We start from the raw sequence: 19,934 nt of genomic DNA on the forward strand, positions 1-19,934 counted from the left end.
ATCCGTAACAAGGATCGACGAGTTGTGCGTTCCAAGATGCTGTTCTGCATCATTATTTGTCTATTTGTGGCCCATCTGGTAGCTTGCACGATTCTTGCCATTCTTCTTTGACCTCTCTCATCAACGAGCTGTTTTCGCCACCACAGAACTGCTGCTGACTGGATGTATCACCATTCTCGTTAAACCCTAGACACTGTCGTGTGTGTGACATACTGGATCCAGAGTGCCTGGCACTGACTATCATACCACGCTCGAAGTTGCTTAGTTCACTAGTTTTGCACATTCCAACATTCAATCGAACAGTAACTGAATGCCTCGATGCCTGTCTGCCTGCATGATATAGCAAGCCACGGCCAAGTAACTCACTGTCTGTAGGAGCGATCCATTTTCGTGAACAAGGTGGTGAATCTAATAAACTGGCCAGTGAGTGTGTGTATGTATATATATATGAGTATACAAAACATGACATACTGACCAGGTAAATCCAGGTGAACGCTATGATCCCTTATTTATGTCACTTGTGTTAAATCCACTCCAATCAGTGTAGAGGAAGGGTGCTGATACAGGTTAAAGAATGTTTTTATGCCTTGAGACAATTGAGACGTGAATTGTGTATTTGTGTCATTCACGGGGTGAATAGGCAAGACAAAATATTTAAGTGTCTTTGAACTGGGTAGCATAGTAGGTGCCATGTGAACAGGTTTGAGCGTGTCATGAACTGCAACGCTGCTGGGTTTTTCACACAACAGTTTCCCGTGTTTATCAAGATTGGTCTAACACCCAAAGGACATCCAACCAACTTCAAATCAAAATCAAGCTTTATTTATATAGTCAATTCAGACATGAATGCAACACAATGCGCTTCACAGGAAAAAAACATAAATATACTATGAAAATAAAAACAGAAGTATTTACTACATAACAAACACAAGAGGATAAAACAAAAAGAATAACGATAAAAACTGAGACTAAAAAAGTACCCTAAGGACAAGCAAAGCCAATCGTGGATTGATTTAAAAACAAATAATCTTAAAATGAATTCGAAAACTCACAGACCGTCAGTGCAGAGACTTTAAACCCAGTGTAAAGTGTGCTCTCCGTCTGGTCTTGGTCAATACCCGTGCTGCAGCATTCTGTATGTTTTTCAGTTGACCAATGGCTTTCTTGGGTAGGCCAGACAGGAGATCATTACAGTAGTCAAGCCTGCTTATAATTTAAAGCATGGATGAGTTTCACTGTATCAGCCTGAGATAGAAACAGCCACACCGTGTCACATTCCTAGCGTGTGATTTGAAATTGAGTTCAGTATCTAAAATGACAACTAGGTTTATTTCCTGGTGTTTTATATTTATTACTTGTGAATTCAGATGTGTGGCCAGATTCTCCCTCTGTGCTTTGGCTCCAATAATAAGTACCACTGTCTTGTCTTGATTTAGCTTGAGGAAGTTGTGAGCCATCACAAGTATTAAAGTATTTAAATCACTAATACAGTCTAATCATTTATCTGCGGAGCTAAAATCCTCTGGTGACACAGAAATGTAAAGTTGTGTATCGTCTGCGCAGCAGTGAAAATCAATGCCGTACTTTCTGATAATGCTGCCAAGGGGTAACATATGTCAACTGAACAGTACTAAAAAAAACGATCAACCGTTTAAATAGGTCCTAAACCCATTTAGAACTGGACCAGAGAGGCCAACCCACCTCTACAGTCTTTCCAGAAGGACATCATTGGTCACCAGTGTGAGTTAAATTCAACAGTAGAAGGACAGAGAGCGGTTTGACATGTTTGTTGGCTCTAATATAATTTACCACTTTAACTAAGGCTATCTGTGCTGAGGTGGGCACCGAAAACCAGATTGGAATAAAAAAAGATATACATTTGCTGTTTTTTGGGGGTTGATTTCCCGAAAGAGAGCTGAGCTAAATAATCTAGATTTAATTTCTTCAGAAGGGGTTTCACCATAGCAGTTTTTAGTGCAGTGGGGAAAGGGCCTGTGAACAGAGAGTGAATAAGAATGGCTTTGCACTTCTTTAATTATGCAATTAAAAACTGTTTTGAAGAAGGTGGTGGGGATATGATCAAAAAGGCAGGTAGAAGGTTTAAGTTGTGATATCACTTTCCTGAGCATGTCTGTGTCAACCAGGGAAAATAACTCATGTCAATTTCCCCTAGAGGACATTTTTCTTTCAGTTCAGGGAAAGAAGAAGTACTTCTAGAATCACACTTCTGAGAAGGGAATCATATTTTCTTTCTTTCTGGCTGTCAGATAGCGAGACACTCCGTTCAGAAAGTTTTGTAGTTGTCATTCCACTGAATTTTATGTCATGTTGCATTTAGTGAATTACCATGACACATTTTGTGGGTGGGACTGGAGCCAACCGAACTGTAAACGAATGTAAACACATCAGGAAATGCAAGGATATTAAAGCAAACGAAAGCCAAAGAAAGACAAGGAGCCATTTGAAAAGACAAGGATTCAAGGAGCCATTTTCCTCTACCTCAATCTATTATGTCCTCACAGGGCTGTGGTGTTATGGGGATATAGAGCCAATTGGTCAAAGGTCAAATTCCCCGCGCAGGACAGATGGACAGGAGTCTTTGAACTGGCCCCATCTCGTCTCAGTTTACTTCTTCAGGGGTGGAATTCAAAACTATTACATTTTGCCAAAGTGGAATGCAAACTATGTTGATTGGAGACATCCAGAGGCTCTTCCCAGTTCTATCCTATGGTTCTGTAATGCTAAATATGGTGACGGCAGAGAAAGGGATAATTACTAGCATCACCAGCAGTGAACGTCTGTCTGTAACAAGGCAGTCTTGACTCCAGTCGTTCTAAATGTATCCATAGAAACTAACTAGAATATGGTGTGATGTCTAGTAGTGCAAGACTAGTACAAAGCTACTGCTAAAACCCACATAAAGTTCAGACTGAACAACCTGTTGAAAATCTGAACTTGATGATAATAATTAACATAGTTAATACCTTGAGTAGTACCCTATTTTTACCATAACCCATCTCACCCTCACTAACTGGCACTAATGATTATTCGCAAGCTGGCTTTGACCTATGGCCTAGGAACTGTTGCTTATGCCCAGCGTATAAAAGCAGCTTTTGTTTCTGCCTACAGTATATAGGGACACACCGAGGACAGGGTCTATCACTCAATGAGAAAGTGACTATTATATAGGGCTCAACACATTGCAGCACAAAGTGGCAATGTTCCTACCATAGAGGCCTTATGTGTCAATAGTCACCCAAAATACCCAACGCAAAGAACAGAATGCACATACATGATCATTTGAATGTACTTTCCACAAAATGTCTACTGCTGATAAAATTGAAAACAATTTTCTGCTGCCGAATACCCTTCATGCTAGCCCAAAATGTTATTTTTGTGTGTGTGTGTGTGGACCTCAGACGTACCCTTCCCCCGACGGGTCAGACTGAACTCTATACCCAGATCTAGACAATAGCTGGACAATGGGAGATGCTTGGGGTCGTCCTGCAGTCAGCTGATCAGTGACAAAAACAAAGAAAACCCCTGGCTTCAAAGCCATGTACCTTAATGCACAAACACACACAAACAGGATTTTTGTAGGGTTTGTGCCTTTGAGGATTGTCTTGTAATGATTTGTCTTGTAAAATAAGTAGCTCTATGCTTCATAGAATGTATACCTAGTCCAATACCTAGTCCAACAACCTGTCAGTCTACTCCTAAAGGAAAGGAAAAATCTGAATTTACTTGTGAGCGTGAGAGGAGTGCCTCTTGGTTTGTTTGAGCCCCTGGTGAGAGTGGTATATTTTATTGAATTCATGAGCCTGGGGTCAGGTTGTCAGGGTTATGGGGGAGGGACAGAGGTGGGGTCTGCCAAAGGTTGAAATAAGATGTAAGGCTGTTTTTTCTAACAGAGAGAGAGAGAGAGAGAGAGGCATTGTACCTCTGCCTGACCTACTGGCCCATTCAAAGGACTTTCAACGCAGGGGGACCCAAGACACTTAAACCAATGTTATAAGGAGGAGAGCAACTGGTCTATACTCCACATCCAGACCTCTTCGGTAGATTTCAGAGGAAAAGGACTGTAGCCTCTGTTGGGTAAGTGGGAGACAGATTCATTCAACAACTGATTACAGGGTCACATATTTGTAGCACATATTTGTCTGCATTCTTATTTTTTTAACTCTATTTCTTTCTCTGAATGTATTACTTATCAAATTATTATAAAAAATAATGTACTCTACTGCTTGAATCAGTTACCCCAGCATGGTTAACAGCTGTATTTCAGACACAGTGAGTGTTATCTGCTATGACAGGAGGCACATCACGTTAATACCTTTTTAACAATACCACACACAGGCCTCAATGTGTAAAGTAATTTTAATTAGATAATATGACAATTTCCTCTAACAAGTGTTTTCAGCTTTTTCATATATGTTTAATGTGTGTGTGTGTGTGTTGTGTCAGAGTTAGTGAGTGTCCGTTAGTGAGTGTCCATTCTCCCCAATTAAGGTGTCACCAACCTCCTGTGGCACACATCTGTGTCAATAGCTGTCTAGCTGTGGGTGGCATACTATAGCACTGATTGCATTTTGCTAAATGAAAGCAGCAATAACGTAGTCCCTCTCTACTGTAGTGACTTTACTACTACTGTAGGTTAACTCCAGGTGTGTTAGTAGCAACTCCAAACTTTCGCCCCAATTACTGCTCACTCCACAGGGCTTAGAGAGGAGCAAAGAGCAAGGCTTTCAACCATGGACGGTCAGTGCAGACAGATACACATGGCACTGATGTAAAGCAAGCCCTGTTTAAGATACCTTTAGGTAACACAGATCACTTAAAATGGTCTGGTCTTCTGCGTTCCCTATAAATCAAATCAAATCAAATCCTGAAATGACATCTGTGAAGAAGCAAACAGAGAGTGAGAAAGAGAGACAGAATTTCCTGCTTTAGGTTTTGATATGCTTGGTCAGCACCCATGGGAGAAATTTCCCAATCTACGTTGTTTTTAATCCGCCAGGTGAGTCAGCACAGAGTCAGTGGTTCCAACTCTTTCAGGAACAGCAGCTATGTCCACAGCAAACTCAAAGGCAGCTGACATCCTACTTTCTTCTAGGGGTTGAACCGTGGATGAAAGGATGTCGTTACACAGCTGTACGCTTTATTGCTGCAAGCTTTATTGCAGTTAGTTTCCTGACAAGTTGGAACGGGTAGCTATGATCACATAGCTTTTCAGTTCCCTCCCAGAAAATTATCAGTAAGGCCTACAATATTGTGATTGAATTATAACACACACACAGACTAACAAGCCATCTACCGCCAATAATGTTTATATGCTCGTTTAGAGTGGACATCCACACTACTGTAATGTGATGCTGGTATTATTAGGCCAGCTAGTAGTCGTTGTACAGTAGTTCAACTCAAGCAGTGCCAGTAATATCCCTTCCTCAGCGAAATTGGAAGACTAAACCACTATTGAAATGTAAGGGGTGTAATCGGAAGCAAATATCAAACCAAAAACGCCACAGAAAGACATTAGTATTGCTTTAACATACACATTTCACCCCCCATTCATTAGACCACTGACATAGATGTTTTATTGATCAGTAAGACAAAGTAGCCTAAACATTGACGTCAATTTCGAAACGTATCGCCCATTTCCCGTAGAATAGAACGAGCAGTGCTGAACTCGTAGCACCTCGGAATACTTTATCTACTTGGAAGTTGGAACTGGGCTCATAGCCGAACATTTAGTGACGTAGGCCACATAGGATTTTGCACGAAATATAATATGTTGTCAGCAAGAAAACTGCTGGAACATTTCCATCAGAATGATATGTTTACCAGGAACTCGGCAGAGTCGTCTATCTCGTTTTTTGTTTGAAACCACACGAGTGGAATAAACCGGTGTCCTGGGACCTGAGAGAGTCGAGTGCTACAGGTCAGAATCACTTGGTCAACTAAGTATGGCTACATTTCGAGCGAGTAGTGTGATATTATTGCCCAGTTCGTAAACTGTATCATACACTGTAACGTTATATTGTGTTTGGCTACAATGTAGTAATACGTAAACGCAGGACTGTGAAACTAGCTCTTGCTAACTTTTGTCGGCGTTTACCGCTACAACGTGTGCTCGAATGCGTTTGTGGTAAATGTCGTATTCATATAACGTTAACGTTAATTACTTCACAAGCGTATTCGTTTAATGATAATTATTCAGACAAATCACATTGTGGTTAACTGGCGAGCTGGTTTGGTTTTACATTTGAGTGTATTGTTCTATTCGGATCGTGTCAAAGGCAGCAGACATTGACACCAAAAACTTGAATTGCATTCAGTTCTACGTCCGGCAGAAATGAGCGTTTGGATCATAAAAGTTTCCTCTCGCGACCTCTAGGCCTACAAGACAGTGTTGAATACAATTATATTTTTTGACTTTACCGGTTTTCCATGTGGCTGGGTTTTCAGGTAGGAATGTGAGACAATATAGCCATATGAAAGTATAATTACCAACTTTTCAAAGCGTTTGTAGTGCATCCAGAGTTCGATCACCGGAATCATGCTCACAAGACAACAAAAAAAAGCATGCATACATGCCAATAAAATGGTTATGTGCATGCTTCATGTGTTAGAACTCTGAGCACACTAAAGGCACTTAAACGTTTATTTAATTATACTTTCCTGTGTGTATATATTGTCTTACATTCCTACCTGCAAAAGGGACAACCGCACTGGACAACCGGTATGGTAAGTTAAAATATCATTTTATCATCCATTTTGGCTTGTAGGAGGCAATTTTCCAAACAAATGTACGGAATTAATCTGACTGTGAACCAAAGGTATCAGTCTGATTGCCAGGCAAGGTCAAATGCAGTCATCAGTATTTGTCTACATGGACAGAAATAAGATATATAATATCCCCATGCATTGTCAGTCAGTTTTGTGTCTGTCTCTTTGCCTATGTGTTTATTTGAGTCATTTTACTGTAGACCTACTAGGGCCCCCCCCCCCCCCCCCCAAAAAAAATATATTGTTGGACTGAAAGTCGTCTATAATAAATATTTTTAACGTGTATTTTTCCATATAGACAGAACCTATGTGTTTCAATAAAATAAATGAAATGCATTGAGCTTGTCTGATGCTTTAAGATGACCATTTGATGAATAAGACCAATTCCTTAAGAGGGTGCCAGAGATCCAGATAACCTAAATAAAAAACTTAACCTGACCCAACTTCCTCCTGGCTTTTGCAGACTGCCATTACTCTCCTGAAGTTGCTGATGATAGGCTACATGAGGCGGCAACCTTTTCGTGAAACAGTTTAATTTAATTACATCTCCATATCTCAAAATCATTGTAATGTGGTTCATCAAAATTCTATCTAAATGAAAATGATACTAACCTAAAAAGTTACTTCCATTGCCAACTATGTAAAAATAGCCTAAATAAAGCCAACAAATAAAAACATTGCAGCCTTCAGGTAGAAAATATATATATATCCTAATAATAAATATCCTATACATCACATTGGCTACACATGGCCTGTCTGCAGCATACCTGAAACATTGTATTAACTTGGGTCAGGCACGAAACTTGTGCTAGCAAACTTGAAACATTGTATAAAATATTCTGGGCCCTCCGTTTCCAGCGGCAGTGAGCTCGTGACAGACAAAGCTGTAGGCTATTTTCACAAGGGATAAGAATCAGTGCTTGACTTGGGCAGGAGCTAACCGGAGCTGAGTACCGGCACTGCAAATTTTCTCCTGCTTGAGTTCCTGTTCCTCTTATTAGCTCAAAAGTATTGTAGAGCTCATACAATCTAAGTATAAACAGTACCAGTACCCCAAATGACAACTGGAACCTATTTCAGTCCAAGTCCAGCACTGATGAGAAGTAATCAGGTAGACTTATTTTATGATGTTTCCATTGGATCAGAGCATTACATTTATCCCTTTCACGGTTAGAACCAAAAATCTCAAATTTGGACTCATCAGATTAAAGGACAGATTTCCATCGGTCTAATGTCCATTGCTCGTGTCTCTTGACCCAAGCAAGTCTCTTCTTCTAATTGGTGTCCTTTAGTAGTGGTTTCTATGCAGCAATTTGACCATGAAGGCCTGATTCATGTAGTCTCCTCTGAACAGTTAATGTGGAGATGTCTGAACTCTGAAGCATCTATTTAGGCTGCAATTTCTGAGGCTGGTAACTAATGAACTTGTCCTCTGCAGCAGAGGTAACTCTGGGTCTTCTTTTCCTGTGGCGGTCCTCATGAGAGCCAGTTTCATCATAGTGCTTGGTGGTTTTTGCGACTGCACTTGAAGAAATGTTCAAAGTTCTTGAAATGTTCAGGATTGACTGACCTTCATGTCTTAAAGTAATGATGGACTGTTGTTTCTCTTTGCTTATTTGAGCTGTTCTTGCCATAATATGGACTTGGATATTTTACCAAATAGGGCTACCTACTGTATACCCCCCTACCCTGTCATAACACAACTGATTGGCTCAAACGCATTAAGGAAAAAATTCCACAAATTAACAAGTCACACCTGTTAATTGAAATGCATTCCAGGTGACTACCTCATGAAGCTGGTTGAGAGAAAGCCAAGTGCGCAAAACTGTCAAAGGCAAAGGGTTGCTACTTTGAAGAAGGCTTTATACCCTGTCGAAACTCTTTGTTTTGGTTACTACATGTTTCCATATGTGTTATTTCATAGTTTTGATGTCTTCACTATTATTCTACAATGTAGAAAGTAGTAAAACTAAAGAAAAACACTTGAATGAGTAGGTGTGTCCAGACCTTTGACTGGTACTGTGTGTATATATATTTGTTACACCTCGACTAAAACAATCTTGGTCGACCAACAGCCTAACGACTAATTGGGGTCAGCCCTAAGGCTTACATTACCTTTAATCAATCAATGTTAGTAGAGTACCAAAATGTAATTTTAAATGTCCCTCTATCTTACATGTTATTATACCCTGTCATGTTGGATGGTAATTTCCAGTATATGTGTGCCAATCAGTGTGTGAAAGATTTGCTGTCGATAACACACCCACTCTTGCTCAATGGTAATTATTACACAACACGGTGAGAAATTGTTTTTGTGAGGGCACCTAAGAGACAGTATACAGTAACTAAACATACCCTTTCATTCAGCAATAGCTTACTTTGGATCAAGGCCAAATTTATATAGTCTATTCAGAGAAACTAACTGGAGAGACTGACTCCGTTGGCTGTGTTTTTAAAGATCTGCATTGTCATTGTGTCTCTCTTCCAGGGCAGAGAAGGTGGTCATGGGGTTAGCGCTTCACACTCTCCTGGCCCTGACTGGCCAGCTTCCCTGGCTGCTGCTCCTGGCTCTGCTCGTTCCCAGGAATGTCCTCCGAGCTGAAGAGCTGAAGCCCACTAGATGGCCTCTGTTCTCCCAGAAGCCTTTGCTCCTCGCCTGGAATGCCCCAACGGAGGACTGTGGCCCCCGGCACGGTGTGCATTTCCCGCTGGAGCAGTTCCAGATCGTAGCTTCGCCCAACGAAGGCTTCGTCAGACAGAACCTCACCATCTTCTATAAGGACCGGTTAGGGCTGTACCCGTATTATGAGCGTGACGGCACCGCAGTGAACGGTGGAATCCCTCAGGCCGCCAGTCTCACGCAGCACCAGGAGAAGATGCCCGAAGGTGTGCACAAATACATACGCGAACCAAACGCCAAAGGCCTCGCCGTAATTGATTGGGAGGAGTGGCGTCCGCTGTGGATCCGCAACTGGGACGTCAAGAACGTGTACCGGGACCAATCCCGGAAACTAGTGGCCAAGAAAAACCCGGATTGGCCCCCGGAGCGAGTGGGGAAAGTGGCTCAACAGGAGTTTGAGCTGTCGGCCCGAAAGTTCATGCTGGAGACCCTCAGGCTGGCCAAGAGCCTGCGGCCTAACCAACTGTGGGGGTTCTACCTGTTCCCAGACTGCTACAACCACGACTACCGGAGCGGCCTGAAGAACTACACAGGCCGCTGCCCTGATGTGGATGTGACCCGTAATGACCAGCTCACCTGGCTGTGGACTGAGAGCACGGCTCTGTTCCCTTCCGTCTACATGGGCACGGTGCTGCGCTCCACCACGTTCGGGCGTCAGTTTGTCCGGAACCGGGTGAAGGAGGGGATGCGGCTGGCTTCGGCGGGCGACGGGGTTGCACGGCCCGTTTTCGTCTACACCCGGCCTACGTATGCCAATGAGCTGACTCCGCTGACTGAGGTGAGGGCCGACGTCGTCTAATTCTTTACCTATAGATATTAGGCTACTCACCACAACAGTAGCTTGTGCTGTGCAGAAACCTGATATCACTGTTATTGTTATTCCAGTAAGAAGTCAGCCAGGCGCACAGTAGCTTTTGACATTCTCAGCGGACTGTTACTATAGCTGCTTTTCTCAGTTTATTCTTCTGTGGGTTTTATGGCGGACTACAACCCAAAAAGGTATATTGCCGCAACCAACTGGACAGGTTGAAAACAAAAACGAGGTACAAAGAAAATCCATATGTGATAGTTTCCCTAACTTAATCCACCCCCCCAAAAATAGTAAATTGACATAAACAAAACTCCCACTTCTTCCTTCTTTAAAATGTCCATATCTTCCTTCTCGGGTTCTAGGGCCTGAGAGGGTGGTACGGCTTGTGCCAAAATTCCATGGAACTCCACCGCATCCACAATATCTATCTTCCTGGACCTTCTCTCCACCTTGGCAGTGCCATTAATACCATAGCGATAAAGGCCATAAAATCCACCTTCTTAACCTTTAAAATATCTGGGTCCTGTTGGTGAAAGGCAACCCCTGCAGCCTGCATTGAAGGCCTATCCACCACCATGAACTCTTCAGGAGCACCATTCAAACCCTCAACCATTAACAGCTGCTGCATATGACATGCTCTGGACAGCCCTGCATTTGGACACCTCATTCTCTTTTACCCTTGTCAGGCAATCGAAATATGTAGCTTCATGGTTCCCACCACAATTGCAACATGTCACATTTCCTCACTTTTAAAAAGCACAATATGATCTTTTCCACAACTTGGACATTCCGGGCTTCTCCCTTCTGCAAAAACTTGAAACATGTCCAAAAGCTTTACAATGAACACACTGCATTGGTCTTGGGATAAATGCTCTGACTGACTGTAGTTTGTATATCCCAACTGCAGGGAGAAACTCCATATAATGTAACTGCCATATAGACTAATTTTTTCACCATTCACCACACGATTCATCCGACGTGCATCAAGCACTCCAGGAATATAACCCCACGAGACGCCAGCTATAGCCCCCTTAAGGGGTGCCCTGTTCCGAAGGGACACTTCCAACTTATCAAATCGGGTGAGGTGCAACGAACGTTCCTTTCTGATCCGCAGAAGCACAAAAAATCTAAACAAGCCTGCCTCTCGTGAACCTCACAGCCTTCACTTTACCCATCACTCTCTCCACCAGTTTGGATAGCTCAAATGGTTTCTTCAAGATTGGTACTCTGCTCAACTGCTCCTCATTAACAAACCGTGCTCCTACAAGATACGAACGGACATTCTCATCACTGTACATTACTTTGCTCCGTTTTCCATTCTTTTGGACAATACTCCAATTCTCCTTGATTTTACCGCCGTTAGATTCAGAATCCACTTCATCGTCCGCTTCCGCCATCTTTTTCCAGCCTGTTCGAGTCCGCTTTCTTCGTCAATAAAAAGATGCACTTAAAAGCCATCTCTGGTCTTCTGCACCTCAATGCATTTTCTTAGTTTAGTGAGTGTGTGTGTGACTGCATGGCTGCGTTTACACAATTCTGATATTTTTTTCACTAATTGGTCTTGACCAATCAGATCAGCTCAGAAAAAGATTGGATGTGGAAAGATCAGATGTGATTGGTCAAAAGACCAATTAGTGAAAAAAATATCAGAAGTGTATAAACGCAGCCATGCAGTCTTTTCTCTGTATATATCAATGATGTTGCTCTTGCTGCGGGCGATTCCCTGATCCACCTCTACGCAGACGACACCATTCTGTATACTTCTCGCCCTTCCTTGGACACTGTGCTATCTAACCTCCAAACGAGCTTCAATGCCATACAACACTCCTTCCGTGGCCTCCAACTGCTCTTAAACGCTTAGTAAAACCAAATGCATGCTTTTCAACTGTTCGCAGACTCATATCAAACATCTCCAATCCAAAATCAAATCTAGAGTCGGCTTTCTATTTCGCAACAAAGCCTCCTTCACTCACGCCGCAAAACATACCCTAGTAAAACTGACTATCCTACCGATCCTCGACTTCAGCGATGTCATCTACAAAATGGCTTCCAATACTCTACTCAGCAAACTGGATGCAGTTTATCATAGTGCCATCCGTTTTGTTACTAAAGCACCTTATACCACCCACCACTGCGACCTGTATGCTCTAGTCGGCTGGCCCTCGCTACATGTTCGTCGCCAGACCCACTGGCTCCAGGTCATCTACAAGTCTATGCTAGGTAAAGCTCTGCCTTATCTCAGTTCACTGGTCACGATGGCATCACCCACCCGTAGCACACGCTCCAGCAGGTGTATCTCACTGATCATCCCTAAAGCCAAAACCTAATTTGGCCGCCTTTCATTCCAGTTCTCTGCTGCCTGCGACTGGAACAAATTGCAAAAATCTCTGAAGTTGGAGACTTTTATCTCCCTCACCAACTTTAAACATCTGCTATCTGAGCAGCTAACCGATCGCTGCAGCTGTACATAGTCCATCTGTATAAAACCCACCCAATTTACCTACCTCATCCCCATACTGTTTTTATTTTATTTACTTTTCTGCTCTTTTGCACACCAGTATCTCTACCTGCACATGTTCATCTGATCATTTATCACTCCAGTGTTAATCTGCTAAATTGTAATTATTCACTCCCATGGCCTATTTATTGCCTACCTCCTCATGCCTTTTGCACACAATGTATATAGATTATTTTTTTTCTACTATGTTATTGACTTGTTTATTATTTATTCCATGTGTAACTCTGTGTTGTTGTCTGTTCACACTGCTATGCTTTATCTTGGCCAGGTCGCAGTTTCAAATGAGAACTTGTTCTCAACTAGCCTACCTGGTTAAATAAAGGTGAAATAAAAAATAAAATAAGAAGTGTGGGGGGGGGGGGGGGGGGAGAGAGATCAGAATACGGCTGCCTGTGTAGATGCAGCCAATCACGTTTCCACAAGAGCATCAGTGTGCGGTCTTTCTGAGCGATGTGGATAATCACAGACCGGTTCCTTCTGGTCTTGCAAAGCACTGTGTTACTCTTGACAGGGCCTAAAAATCTAACGATCCATCATCAAAATGCTCTCCGGTTTTTAAACAGGGTTGATGAGAGGAGCCTCCCTGTGAGATGTCAAGACATTTACATTTAAGACCACATACAGTGTTAAAGGCTTTATACCCCGTCGAAACGTTGGTTATAAATGACTGCAGCTGCGCTCCTAGAATGTGCCGCTCTCCTTTTTTTTCTCTTTTTTTTAAAGCCCATGGCTTACATAATATGTCAGGTGCTAAATATAGAACTCACACACTCGTGTCCAGCAACAGAGTCGCCTGTGTTTCCCCAGAAACCTACATATGTCTGTCTGTCTGCGGTTTCTACTCCAAATATCATTACCCATCGCCAACTTTCCAATAACACACACGTGCAGATAGCGGGTGTGCATGCACATAGCGGCGCACAAAATACTGTCTCAAGCAACTGATTCTTACCCAAACTAGAGTCACAAATGAATTGATAGGCTTCTAGACATTTATAGTTGTTAGCTGTTATACTGTACATGTAAACAGAACTGAAAATGACTGGTAGCAGGTTTATACACTGAAAACGTTAAAAACACTTTCCTAATATTGAGTTGCATCGTCTTTTGCCCTCAACAGCCTCAATTCGTCAGGCATGGACTCTACAAGGTGTCAAGCGCTCCACAGGGATGCTGGCCCATGTTGACTCCAACGCTTCCCACAGTTGTGTCAAGTTGGCTGGATGTCCTTTGAGTAGTGGACCATTCTTGATACACACAGGAAACTGTTGAGCGTGAAAAACCCAGCAGCGTTGCAGTTCATGCCACACTCAAACCGTTGCGCCATGCACCTACTACAATACCCCGTTCAAAGGCCGTTCCATTTTTTTTTTTTTGCCCATTCACCCTCTGAATGGCACACATACACAGTCCATGTCTCAATTGCCTCAAGGCTTAAAAATCCTTCTTCAACTACACTGATTTGAAGTGGATTTAACAAGTGACATAAGGGATCATAGCTTTCACCTGGTCAGTCTGTCATGCTCCTAATGTTTTGTACACTGTGTATATATTGTATATACATGTAAACAGGAGTAATAGTGACCAGTAGCAGGATACATAGATACTAATGGCAATTGATGAACAACAGCGTAGTGGTAGTAATAAATCAAATCAATAATAATTTTAGCAGCAGCAGCGTAGGTATGAGGGGGAGCAGTAGTTGTTAGCCATTCAACAGTGTTATGGCCAGGAGATGGAAGCTGTTTAGGAGTCTGTTGGTTTGACCCTTGATGCACCGGCACCGCCTGCCGGGCTAAGGAGAACAGTCCATGTCTCAGGTGGCTGGAGTCTTTTGGCAATTTTTGTGTCTGGTGGTGATGTTGGAGAGGTTGGTACTAGTGTGTCTATCTGACTGGATGAATGGGGTGCTGTCAGGCAGCCGGGGCGTCAGTGTTTACTTTCCCACTGGACCACTCTTCACACAGACACACTGGATGGGAGACTGACCGAGACGTTTTTTTTGCGTGTCGGGAATATTCTCAATGAATGAGGCGTCATGGTTAGCCTACAGGCCTATCGACTCCATGCTTAATTTCTTCGTTAGAGTGTGTCTGAACTGACGACTCCATGATATAATTGCCCTAGATCTCTCCATGTTGAACGAGTGTGTCGGCGCGAAAGAATGTGTGTGGGAGAGTGACGCATCTGGTGTCTGTTTTAAATCAGGGTTTCTTGAGAATAGATTGGATGATTCAGAATGTTGAGTATAATGGGAATGCGTCTCATATGGCACCCTATTCCTTAGATAGTGCACTACTATTGACCAGAGCTCTTTTTTATTTAACTAGGCAAGTCCGTTAAGAACAAATACTTATTTACAATGACTGCCTTGTTCCGGGGCAGAACGACAGATATTTACCTTGTCAGCTCGGGGATTCGCTCCAGCAACCTTTCGGTTACTGGCCCAACTCTCTAACCACTAGGCTACCTGCCGACCTGCTCTATGGGTCAAAAGTAGTGCACTTTGAAGGGAATGGGAGTGCCATTTGGGACGCAGATGTGAACTGTAAAGGGCGTGGGTGAGCTCAGCTGGTCAGTGTTAACTAAATGATGACATGTTCCTGTTCATAGAGGGCAGGGTGTGTGTTTCAGATTGATTTACGTTCAACGTCATAGTGGTCAGCCACTGACTGAACTACAAATCACCTTACGTTATGAATGACCACTCATTTATGATTTGTAGATCTGTCAGTCTGTGGTCGCTGGCTGCAATGTAGTCGATCTCAAACGTGGCCAGTGTGTTCATAATGTGCTGCCGGACTGAGTGTGTGTGTGTGTTTCTGCAGACAGACCTGGTGTCCACCATTGGGGAGAGTGTAGCCCTGGGAGCAGCTGGGGTCATCGTCTGGGGAGATCATACCTACGCCAGCAGCAAAGTGAGTGTTCTCCTTCGAGCTATTTTGATCACGAATAGATTATCCATAGTCTAGTTTGTCATCAATCTGGTGTTCGCCTCTGTAACGTACCTACAGCAGCAGCAATGTGAGTGTTCTCCCTGAAAATGTCCTATTCCTTATAAAGTGACTCAAACTATTCATTATCTATGAATGATACCATTTGGTGTGCTTCCCAAATGACACCCTATTTCCTACATAGTGCACTACTTTTTGACCAACGCCCTGTAGGGAAATAGGGTTCCATTTGGGACACACCCCTATTTGACAATTCATAGATGATTTTGAGTCATCAGTCTGGGGTGTATTCATTAGTCGCAGGAACCAAACTGAAGCCAACAGCGAAAACAGAACGAAACTGGGAGGGACCTACATGTATTTTTTTCAATAGAATCAGGTTTTTGTTGCAAAACGTTTTCTGTTCGGAGTCAACGATTTCCATTGTAAAACGTTTTGCAACAGACAACGGAATCTGACTAATGAATACACCCCTGGTGTTCCCCTCTGGAACAACTATATCCTGTCCGTCTATCCACAATTTAAATGTTAACATGTGTTTGTCCATTCTGAGTCTGCACCCGTGTTTCACTCTCTCGCTCTCCTCCCTCAGGCCAGCTGCTCCAGTCTGAATGACTACCTACGCGGTCCGCTTGGACGGTACCTGCTTAACGTCTCTACGGCAGCAGAATTGTGCAGCCAGCAGCTGTGCACCTCCCATGGCCGCTGCCTCCGCACACTCTCAGACACTGACGCCTACCTGCACCTCAACCCCGTCACCCACAGCATCAGCGTCCAGGGGGGCAGGCTGAAGGTGACCGGTCAGCTAGATCAGGGGGAGCTGGCTAGGTACAGGCAACACTTCCAGTGCCAGTGTTACAGCGGGTACAAGGGCGAGGGCTGTGCCCAGAGAGAGCTGGGGAAGAGTGCTGCCGCCCCTGTCTGGGGAGTCTGGTCTGTGCTGACCCTGTTGCTCCCTCTGGGGCTTCTCACTCTGCTCCACTGAGGGAGGCGAGCAGGAGCTGACTACGTGCAATATGGGGGGAAACAACCACGCCTTGGTCCTGGCCTCTGTTGGGCCTCGGGGATTCCTGGTAGGGGATGGGCTCTAGCTGCTCTGTGGGACTGATCCATATGGAGAAGAGGACATGAGTGTCATCTGTCAACAGGGTGAAGGAGGGGACTGAAGATGCTCCTCAGTATCCTTCAGTTACCCACGCAAGCTAAAGGGACAGCATGTGAAGTGGGAAAACAATAGGCCTTCCATTTTTGACTTGATGTTTTTATTGAGTGCTGTGAGGTAGAAAGGAAGGTATATGCTGGACTGGTCTATCCTTCCCTTCACCAGAGCTGGAAGACATCTAGAGCTAGCAGCCAGAACTAGAACTAAGATGTCTGTAATGTGTATGAATGGTGACCTCAGCTGTATATTGAGTGTGTCTGTGTGAAGTGTTTCATTTAGATGTTGTAAGGTTACTACGGGCGGCAGGTATCCTAAAGGTTTCTAGATCGACTCCCCGAACTAGGTAAAGGTAAAAGGTTCAAAGCCGTCGTTCTGCCCCTGAACAAGGCAGTTAACCTACTGTTCCTAGGCCGTCATTGAAAATAAGAATTTGTTCTTAACTGACTTGCCTAGTTAAATAAAAAAATTATAAAAACTAGTAAGGTTACGACTAGTGAGACTAGTTTGTTAGAATGTTCCTCTCTCTCTCGCCTTATGTGGAACTGAGGGAATTGAGAAACCTCAACAGAACCTAACGCACCATACAACAAGAATGCTACTTTTCGACGGAGACTGTTCCACTGTGAAGCTTTTGTCCAAAGAGACCGGCGCTGTGCTTGGATAGTCCTACCTCTCGGCTAGACGGCTATACCTTCACCCAGCTCTGATCTAGCAGAACTGCAGATAGGACAAGGAAAAACGCAATCTTTAAAAAAAAGTAGATCTTTTTGTAACACTCTTTTTCTACAGCCTTATTTTTTTTTAAAGTCTAATGTTGTGGGGGAAAATAACTGGAATATTTGGAACTGACTCTCGAATATTCATGAGCTTCAGTGAGGCTTAGCATTGTGGCAAATAATTCCTTTAATCTATATAGCTTGTCTTTCTGTGTCACACGCACTGCTTTTGCAACATTTTAATCACATTAGCAAGAAAGACTCATCTAATCATTTTCAATTCATATTTTTAGCCAACCTGTTCTTTGACATTTGTGAACAGACATCGGCACAGATGACACGGTATGCCAGTGTGAAGTGCCTTTTCGAAAAGTGTGTTTGGCCTAACATGTCTGTCATCCTTATTCTGGTGCCTCTACCATCTATCTTTTGTAGATGTTATTTGAGGGTCTGTGAGGGTTGCAAACCAAAACTGAAAGCACTGTTTTGCTCATTTTGCCATTTGTTTCTACTCTATTCTTCCTTCTGTTGCCTGAAACCAAAATTCCTTTGAAAATGGCTCTGGCCTCTCGTGCGTGGTTTTTATCTAGAAGGAATACAGCTTTTGTCAATTTACTTTTTGTAACAGGTTTAGGATAACTTACATAGCAGGTTAGGAGAAATAGGTGGGTTTGCTGAAATGCACAAAAAATCTACTTTGACATCAATTTCACAAGCTGTATCCCATCTAGACATGACCCCCGGGGTGCTTTTTCAGGGGACCACAGTCAGACCTCCAGGGGGCTCTGTGTTGGTCATCTTCACTGCTCTTATTTATGTCCCAAACATGCTTCTCATTTACTGTCACATGTGGATTGGATGTAATTAGTAGTTATTTACATTAAACTTGAAATATAAAAAGGTTCTCAATGAATTTGAAATGATGCTGTTCTGTCATTATTTACATCATGGTGAGTCAGTTTAATCACTTGCCACGTGTTGCAGGGTGAGCTGTTTCAAATGTTTGTGACCCATGAATGATCAGTATAGAGAACTAAATTGAGTTTTTGTAGGATTTTACCATATCATAAAAACAACTATAACATTGTGATGTTATCATGCGAGGGCCTTTGCCACTTGGTAGCTGATCCTTGAGCTCCTCCCCTCTGTGCCTTTTTACCTTCCTTTTTTTCCTCTCGATTTTTTTTCTTTCTTCCAAAAAGCAATATTGGGCTGAGAGGACAGAGTGAGCCTTGTTTTATAACTAAAACCAGACTGAGCCTCTGCTTCTTTAGGGACCCCCCCCCCCCGTAAAAGTTGATCCAATGTTTTGGCACATGTAATACCATTGATGTGTGTACAATTGGAATATTGAAGGGAATGTGTGGACAAGATGTGAATTCCATGAATCAATAGATTATACTCTGAACAAAACTATAAATGTAACTTGTTGGTCCCATGTTTCATGAGCTGAAAGAAAAAATCCCAGAAATGTTCCATATGCACAAATTGGTTTACATCCTTGTTAGTGAACATTTCTCCTTTACCAAGATTATCCATCCACCTGACAGGTGTGGCATATCAAGAAGCTGATTAGACAGCATGATCATTACACAGGTGCACCTTGTGCTGGGGACAAAAGGCCACTTTAAAATATGCAGTTGTCACACAACACAATGCCACAGATGTCTCAAGTTGAGGGAGCGTGCAGTTGGCATGCTGACTGCAGGAATGTCCACAAGCTGTTGCCAGAGAATTGTATGGTCATGTCTCTACCATAAGCTACCTCCAACATTTTATTGAATTTGGCAGTAAGTCAAATTCGCCAGCCCAGGACCTCCACATCCAACTTCTTCACCTGCGGGATCGTCTGAGGGGTGCTGAGGAGTATTTGTCTGTAATAAAGCCCTTTTGTGTGGAAAAGCTGATTCTGATTGGCTGGGTCTGGCTGCGCCCCTGCCCAGTCATGTGAAATCCATAGATTAGGGCCTAATGAATTTATTTCAATTGACCGATTTCCTCAAATTAACTGTAACTCAGTAAAATCTTTTTAATATTTGCATTTATATTTTTCTTCAGTATATGAATGCTTGCAAGACTGCTATTATTATTATTTATTTTTTTATCAAACATTAAATAAAAACATGTCATAGTGGCAACATATTGTAATTAAAGCCATTTAAATCTTAGGCTTTTCACAGGATCTTTATTCCCGGAATATACAATGTGTACATTCACAGGAAAATATGTATCCTTACTTTTTGGGGACATTTTCTGTGCCCTTGTACCAGTTGTTTTAAGAGGGGAAAAACAAAGACTGTGACATGC

General features: G+C 42.9%; 1 protein-coding gene across 1 annotated transcript; it reads left to right on the forward strand.

The window, feature by feature from the left end:
- The first annotated feature begins 5,659 nt into the window (after positions 1–5,659).
- On the forward strand, positions 5,660–18,547 carry LOC115142732 (hyaluronidase-2-like). The gene is made up of 4 exons (XM_029682404.2): positions 5,660–5,938; positions 9,275–10,244; positions 15,624–15,713; positions 16,342–18,547. Exons 2-4 carry the CDS (start codon positions 9,291–9,293, stop codon positions 16,732–16,734), a joined length of 1,437 nt encoding a protein of 478 aa, XP_029538264.1. The 5' UTR covers positions 5,660–5,938; positions 9,275–9,290; the 3' UTR covers positions 16,735–18,547.
- The last annotated feature ends 1,387 nt before the right edge of the window (positions 18,548–19,934 follow it).

This window comes from Oncorhynchus nerka, linkage group LG15 (assembly GCF_034236695.1).
Source record: "Oncorhynchus nerka isolate Pitt River linkage group LG15, Oner_Uvic_2.0, whole genome shotgun sequence".
Lineage (NCBI taxonomy): Eukaryota > Metazoa > Chordata > Actinopteri > Salmoniformes > Salmonidae > Oncorhynchus > Oncorhynchus nerka.

Bases quoted from the DNA above. Each gene is read 5' to 3' on its own strand.
- LOC115142732 (XM_029682404.2), top strand. From the start codon at position 9,291: ATGGGGTTAGCGCTTCACACTCTCCTGGCCCTGACTGGCCAGCTTCCC. The intron at 10,245-15,623 runs GTGAGGGCCGAC...GTGTTTCTGCAG, and splicing joins AGCTGACTCCGCTGACTGAG to ACAGACCTGGTGTCCACCAT. The intron at 15,714-16,341 runs GTGAGTGTTCTC...CTCCTCCCTCAG, and splicing joins ATACCTACGCCAGCAGCAAA to GCCAGCTGCTCCAGTCTGAA.